This window comes from Ursus maritimus (assembly GCF_017311325.1).
Source record: "Ursus maritimus isolate PB19 chromosome Y unlocalized genomic scaffold, ASM1731132v1 scaffold_Y10, whole genome shotgun sequence".
NCBI classification, from domain to species: domain Eukaryota; kingdom Metazoa; phylum Chordata; class Mammalia; order Carnivora; family Ursidae; genus Ursus; species Ursus maritimus.
Genome location: NW_024423325.1, coordinates 2,535 through 10,494, shown reverse-complemented (window position 1 = coordinate 10,494; position 7,960 = coordinate 2,535). Strand labels below are relative to the sequence as shown.

General features: G+C 38.1%; 1 protein-coding gene across 1 annotated transcript; it reads right to left on the bottom strand.

Annotated features, from left to right (window-relative positions):
* Positions 1–6,511: 6,511 nt before the first annotated feature.
* On the bottom strand, positions 6,512–7,192 carry SRY (sex determining region Y). The gene has a single exon (XM_008709959.2). The coding sequence runs from the start codon at positions 7,175–7,177 to the stop codon at positions 6,512–6,514; it is 666 nt and encodes a 221-aa protein (XP_008708181.1). The 5' UTR covers positions 7,178–7,192.
* Between the last annotated feature and the right edge of the window lie 768 nt (positions 7,193–7,960).

Below are 7,960 nucleotides of genomic sequence, written 5' to 3'. Positions count from 1 at the left end.
ATGTGTTAGTGCCTTGCCCAAAGGCACTGCCAGGATAGCTGGAGAAAAAAAAAAAAAAAAAAAAAAAACAACACTGGGACATGGTCTCCTCAGGTGTTAGCAATTGCACAAAGAGCATTGCAGCAAAGCTTTGTGTGTCAAGTGCAGTGGATTGAAGTTATTTGTCCAATAAAGAAATGGTTTTCCAACCGGAGAATTGCATTTTATAAAAGCCACAACCTTACAAAGTTGCATTCGTGCTTGGAAATATGTGGGTGACTTTATACAAAAGCTAATTGAAATATGACTGGTGGGGGTCTTGGGGGTGCAGTGGGGCGCGGGGTAATCCCTGTGTTTCAAAAGGCTTCTCTGCAACTTGGGGTGTGAAAAACACTGTCTTTGGTAATAATACGGGTTGCCTCAGAGTTTATGATTTTCTCTTTGAGGCCCTCTAGATAGTTCTTGTCTGAGGAGTTGGTGAGGATGTTGAAAATAAATGCAAATATTCAAAGGAGTAAGTAAATCTTAAGTCCCTCAAATTGGGGGAGGAAGGAAGGATCTTACATTTATGATCTAGAGTTTCTTGTGGCTGTCCGCCTCTACACTCCAGTAGGAACAAATGTGATGGTCCTTTTTTCAGCGGGTTGATGTGATGAAGTAAAAGGACCCAAGAGGGGGCAGTGGACAATTTTATTAATTCCCAAATGTGTAACAATATTTGAAACTTTTCTGAATCTTTGCTAGGGTATTTCAACTGCGGTACTGATGTGGGAAACAAAGGCAGAAGAAAAATTATTAAATTTCCTTACAACCTACAGCCCATTGACAAGTCCTTGAAACAGGCAGAGTGACATTCCTCGAGGAACCCAATTGCCTCGATGTTAATACTTTGCTAAGGGCCAGAGGCAACCTTAGCCTGACCCCCAGGATCCCCTGAGACTACTTTAACGTACAAAAATTCCTTTGGAAACATCCTTTACCTCTAAACCCCCCAAGACACATGTTGGCAATCATCCCCCAAGCATATGGCCCACTGATACACATCTGAAGGGTCTCAGGACTCAGGTTTTCTCCGACGGTAATAAATGACCTTTTCCCAACAATAGCCTAGCCTCCTCAAGGTCCTGGAAACCTTGCCTCCAAAATTCCTTAGAGACTTCCGCTATCCCTAACCCCCTCCCAACTTGTGGGTATATAATGGGCCACTCCTCATGACCCTGGTGCAGCTCTTTCTGCCCACGGGTCCTGTCCCCCTACTTTAATAAACCACCATTTTGCACCAAAGACGTCTCAAGAATTCTTTCTTGGTCGTCGGCTCCGGACTCCACCCCACCTCACCCCACCGCACCCCACCTCACCTCACCGATATCCCACAACCCCATCAGAATGAGAATAAATGCATTTCTTGCTATAATAAGTACATCCCCTAGATTAATAGATTGCACTTTTTTTCTGTTTTGGGTTTTNTTTTTTTTTTTTTTTTTGGGTTTTTTTTTTTTTTTTTTTTAATGGTTGTAGTTTGGTTTGTTTGTTTCAATGAAAAGGGGTTTATCTTGCCCTAATGAGTAAAAGCAACTTTACATAGTCCAAGGGATTTTAGTTGATACTAAGAGAATTTATGGTAGACCTAATATGTTAATGCAACACCAATACTAAACATTGTCATTTATTGTGTCTTATATTTTGACAAAGACAATCCCTAAACTCTGGACATGGGTTTGAATGTCAGTGCGTAACATTCCACACACTTAGTCATGCCAAATATTAGTTATAAATTGGAGTTAGCTAATTATCTTTGTCTAAAGGAGTTTTCTCCTATCTCTAGGAGGAGCAAGTGGTTGCAGCTCAAACCCAGGTGCCTAGGCTAAACTCCTACGAATAAGGAGACTTCAAGGCACTATCTTTGCTGGTGTTTACACTTCAAAGAGAAGGCTCCAAGGCCATTAAGAGGAACCTTTCTGGATCGCCATGCTGCCAAGGGGCTTATTTAGCTCTTAAAAAGATCTAAATACATCTCAACAGAAGAGCTGAGGGTGCATTTACAAGTTTTCTAAAGGGAATGCGCTAAGGAACGGGTGGGGCAAGAGTGGCATTCCTTTTTGGCAATAAAGGAAACAGCAAATTTATTTTTCTGCAGTCTCACAAAAAGTTACTGGGCAAATACGAAGAACACCTTATTTACACGCCAGGCAAGAACCACCCCTTTTGTTTTCACCATACATTCCCATTGTTCTGTTAATCTTTCTGATTTAATCTATTAATTTTGTGTGATCTCAACCAAAAGGCCAGCAGAATATTCTGGTCATTTGAATCAGCATAGAGATCTCAAAAAAATTAAACAAAACAATATACTATATAGCCTAGAAATTCCAAAGGAGGAAGAGTAACAAGGGGACATCTGCTCTAGCAGAAAATAAACCAGAGGTTAATAGCTATTTTTTTTTTTTTACCAGTACAAATAAGTTTATGGCAAATTGTTTATGGTGGGGTGAAAATAGTAAGCAACCTGAGAGGTTATCAGTAGGGATATTTTTATTGAATAAAATATATTCATACCATAGAGCAGTAAATTCTATGAAAAAAGTGATTTTTTATTTCTATATTTTGAACTGGAGATATGATCATTATATATTAAGGTAAAAAAAGCAAGTTTGCATATATATGTATCCATATGTCATATCTATGCATGAAACTTTACATTAAAAAACACATTTTACATAACATATATGTGTAATATATAAAGCTCATGTGAGCCAGATAAAGGTGAGAAAGCATTTGCAAATTAGTTATTACTGCTTAGTGTTTGGAATGGAGGTGAATGGAAAGAGGGTTTTACTCTGTGTTTGGCTTGTTGTAAATAGTATCTCTTAGGAATAATATTAATAATGATGATAAAAATCATAGCTAACATTTGATGAGAGTTTAAGATGTGGCAGAGACTGTCCTAAGAGCTTTCAGTCTCTTAGGATGGTAGTATTATCATCTTCACCATTTTATAGACAAAGGAATGAGGCTCTGAGGGGTTGGTCACTTGTGCAAGGCTGCACATTTAGTAACAGGCAGACCAAAATTTAAACCAAGTAGTTGTTTTGCAATGCTTATTCTCTAAAGAGAAGATTCCAATGAAAGATTTTTTTATTAATAAAAAATATAAGGGGAGCCTGGCTGGCTCAGTCAGTAGAACATGTGATTCTCGATCTTGGGGTTGTGAGTTCAAGCCCCACAATAACTATTTTTTTAGGTTTTTTTTTTTTTTTTTAAGATTGATTGATTGATTGATTGATTGATTTGTAAGAGAGCAAGCTTTAGGCAGAGAGAGAGGGAGAAGCAGACTCCCTGCTGAGCAGGGAGCTTGACTCAGGGCTGGATCCCAGGACTGTGGGATCATGACCTGAGCTGAAGGCAGACTCTTAACCAACTGAGCCACCCAGGTGCCCCTAATAAACTGTTTTAACTATCATTACACACCTTCATTTTATGAGTAAACATCAAAAGATCAAATAATTCTAAATTTTGCTGAGCCTTTTCGTGCATGTGTATGGAAATCTCACACATTGCTGGTAGATATATGAAATGGTACAAAAGCTCTGGATAAATCTTAGGAAGGTTCACACAAAGTTACCCATCCAGCTACCCTATGACCCAGAAATTTCACCCCTGGGTGTTGCCCAACTGAACTGAAGACTTAGGTTCACTTGGACATTTGAACTCAACTGTTCACAGCACTTATATTAGCAAAACCCTCAAACTGAAAGCAGTCCAAACAAGGTCACAGAAACTGGTAGTTTCGTAAGAACTTTAAGCTGAGTGAAAGAAGGTACATCACGATATGTAATGCGTGGTTTTCTTTACATGAAGCTCAAGCTCCGGCAAAACTCATCTCTCAATGATGGAAATTATGTCATTGATGGAGAAAATTGAGTGCACAGGCAAGTGTTAGGGTCGATAGGGTGATGGAAATATTTTATAACCTAACTGGGGAGGTAGTTACTCAGTTATAAGCATTTGCTCAAACTTCTCAACCTGGAAATTTAAGATCTGTGCATGGTATCTCACATAAGATCATACCTGACTTTTTGTTTTTAAGGAACGGAATATGAAATCAAATATCACCTAATTAAAATATTAGAACCCTCTGTTGAATTAAGCAAAGCATTGGAGACAGATCTACGCACACATGGAAAATGAATGCATGATAAAGTGACATTTCATATCATAGGGAAAAGTATTATCATTGAAACTTAATAGGTAATACATGCTTGTCTATTTAAATAAATCAAGGATGGATACCTACATTACTCTTCCACTAAAATATTTTGTAGATGGAACAATTATTTTCATGTTAGTAATAACTAATAGTTAATCCTTTACTAATGCCATCCTCTGTTCTAAGTATTTTATAGTCATTTTCTCATCAGACCCTTATATACCTTAATTTATTTACTTCTCACAACATCCCAGTGAGGTAGGTTTTCTTGTTGTTACATTATTATTGTTATCATCATCATCATCATGTTAATGGTGAGAACATCAAGGGCCACACAGGTACAGTAAATTGTCCAAGGTTAGGCATAGTAAGTTGCAGGGAAGGGAGTCAAATCCAGATTACAGCTAGAGGCCATGCTCTAGTTTGGTCCTTTTGTCTTTCTAAATATTTCTCAAAAGCTGGCATTTTAAAATATAGCAGATATCCATTACAAAAAGCAAGAATACTGGCTATCAATATATGCTTAAAAACAAACAAAAAGCCAAAAAGCCCTGCTAAAAATACATAGAAGCAGCAATTCCTTTCCAGGAATGTATGCTCCTCAGAAATGAATGTACATGTTCTCCCATGTACATGTATACAAATGGACAAGGAACAGTACTATCTGTAATGACTAAAACTAGAAAATGTCTATTCACATGTCCATCAAAAGTAGAATGAAATAGACACAGAAATTTCTAAAAGTAAGAAACAGAATGTCTGTGAAATTACATTAAGTAAAACAATCTAGACATGCTATTTTACATATCCATCTATTTCAAGTATAAGAAAAGGAAAATTAACCCATGGCGATGAAGGTCAGAGCAGTTAATTTCTGGACAACATGTGGAAAGAGAGGTTTTCAGTATAAAACACTTGCGTGTATAAATACACATATGTATGTGTACACACACACACACACACACATGTAATGTGTATAAACATTTTTAAAAATACAAAGTAATTCAGGAAGTTGTTTGAAAGAAATTGCAATATATATTTCTCATTTAGTTGGCATATAGCTCCGATTAAGCAATACTGTTTCCACAGCAAATTAGTCTGCCTAGTTAACTCTTTCTCTCTCTTTTTTTACTTTGACGTTTGTTTAAAAACATGGCATTTAGCTCTAATATGTACTGCCTTAGTGTTTCAACTTTATTATTTAAGGCATTGTTTTTTAAAAGCTTTGGAATATATGTATTGCAAAGTTGATTTTGATATACAATGTATATTTTAACCATCGATTTGTTTTTATTTTACAAAGCGATGATTTTCTTTGCAAAGTGCCAGTTTTCTGCTTTAGCCTATATGCGAAGTTTATACTGCCTTTGATTTAACTTTTCATTGACATGTACATTAGCTTAGCCACATAGCTGCCTCATTGTCCACCTGCCATGCCACTGCTCCCATAATCTGAATAGTTCATATTCTCAACATTCTTTCTCTACCTTTCACGTGTGTGTGTGTTAACTTAGGAGGTGGTGGAAACAAGTACTTTGTTAGAAGAAAATATTCAGAAGAAGCAGCAAAAATATGGGTGTCATATAGATATAAAAATGAACACGAATTTAATAAAGATTTTCTTTTACCAGATGGATGTTATAAACGGTTCAAAGTGAACGCCAAAGCGCGCAGACATGCGTAGAGGAGAGGAATTGAATTGCAGATGTCGCCAAACCGGTTTTTCCACAGCAGGGATGGGAGACAATATAAAGTAGCAAAGAAGACATCATTTACATATCTAGTAGTTAATTATCTGGGCATTACAAAGACGGGCAAAGTAGCTGAGAGACCAATGAACAGAACGTCTGTGAAGGGTTGCTTCAAAGGATAGGAAGTTGTCCATCACACTACATTTTGTCCGTGTTTCTCAGTACTATATTTTTGTTGCTGAGTTTAAAATAAAGAGTGAGAATTCTGTTATCTATGCTGACGAGTGGCAGATTATTAATTTATACTTGCAGCTATTCAATTTATTTAGAAGCGAATCTGTGGAACAACCAAAATTAGATATGACCATTGTTCTGTTAAAAGACAGATGGGTGGTCTTGGAACTCAAGCAGTTTCAGTAGTGTTAAGGTGATCTCTTGTCAAGGTAAGCAGCCATAAACCCAGACTGAATCAATTCAGAACGTCCTGTAATTCTTTATATGTTAAGCAAGTTTGCCCACTTTATTTTGAAATTAAGTGACGCATAAAATAATAGCAAAATTAATATGAATAGGGCCTCTGTTAGCTAGAGTAAGGAAATCACTATGGAAAATAAGCATCAGAAAGTCCCAGCTGTTACTTAGGGTAAAAGGGAGGGTCAGCCCACAGCTGTGTAGCCAAGGTTTCTCGGCTGTCACGGAAGCTTGTGGAGCTGCAGTGCTGCTCCTGCTGCAGCAGCGAACTGGCTACGTTCACGGGTTGTGAGGAGCTTAGCTGGTCCTCCATTCCTGAGTGCGCAGCCCTAGTATGGCTGTTCCTGTAGGTGAAGGGGTACCACGTCTCATCCACGCGCACCTGCCTGCATAGCGTGGAGGAAGAAGCTGAAGGTAGCAATTTGTCATCTTTCTGTGGCGTGGCCTTCCGACGGGGTCGATATTTATAGTCTGGGTATTTCTGTCGGTGCATGGCCTGTAGTCTCTGTGCCTCCTCAAAAAATGGCCATTTTTCGGCTTCCGTAAGCATTTTCCACTGGTACCCCAGCTGCTTGCTGATCTCTGAGTTTTGCATTTGGGGATTCTCTAGAGCCACCTTGCGCCTTTGATCACGAGACCACAGCATGAATGCGTTCATGGGTCGTCTGACGCGGTTCTGGCCGCTGTCTCTACTATTTCCTTCGGTTTCACACCGGTAATTTGAGGTAGGATTGTTCATCCAAAATTCCGAAAATGTTCTTCCAAAAGCAAGGATATTTCGTTGTTGTACCGCTGCACAGTGATCATCGCTGTTCAATACTCCGAACATAGCGGAAACATAAAATTACAACGGTTAAAAGAAAAGGGGTTGGGGCTATGTAGCAACGTTGGAAGGTGTAAGCTTTCGGGCAATTATCTAGACGCTGGCGCTGTAACTTTTGTTTCTAAAATACTCGTTTCTCCTCCCAGCACCTTGCCGCAAACCCGCCCCCTGACCGTCAGCCAAAGCCCAACCTATGCATTCTCAAGCAAAACTTCCAAATAAGGTCACACAACACTGCCTAACTGCTCTACATCTAATTCGCAGCGCTGAAGTCTCTATGCCTCTCTTTAAGAATTGAAACAAACTTTGTTATTATTAATTTATTTTATTATTCCTTTAAATCAAAGGAGGAATGTGCAGCAAAGATTGCAAATTGTTTATCAAAAGTGAAAGTTATGTTTAAAAAACAAACCTTAAAGATAATGTAATTCTACTAGCTATTAAAACACCACAGGATACTGAATTCGTATTAACCATCATCGTGTTTCTTCACTTCTACTTAAACTACAATTCAAAATTCTATGCCAGTTTTCCACTGCCAAATAACTAGTAATTCTATTCTGTTATCTATACTGATGGTTAACGGAATGCAAATATATATTTACAGCCAATAGTTATGGCCAGTCTGTACAATAACTAAATTTTGATATAAAAATTGTACAACTAAAACAGGAAACAAAACAAACAACAAACTAACCAACAGCGGCAACAACAAAAACACATGACTTTGGAACTCAAGCAGTTCCAGGGGTGTTCAGGTAACACTGAAGAGACTGATTTGTTCTCCAT

Excerpts from the sequence above, each read along its gene's own strand:
- SRY (XM_008709959.2), bottom strand. The coding sequence starts at position 7,177 with ATGTTCGGAGTATTGAACAGCGATGATCACTGTGCAGCGGTACAACAA.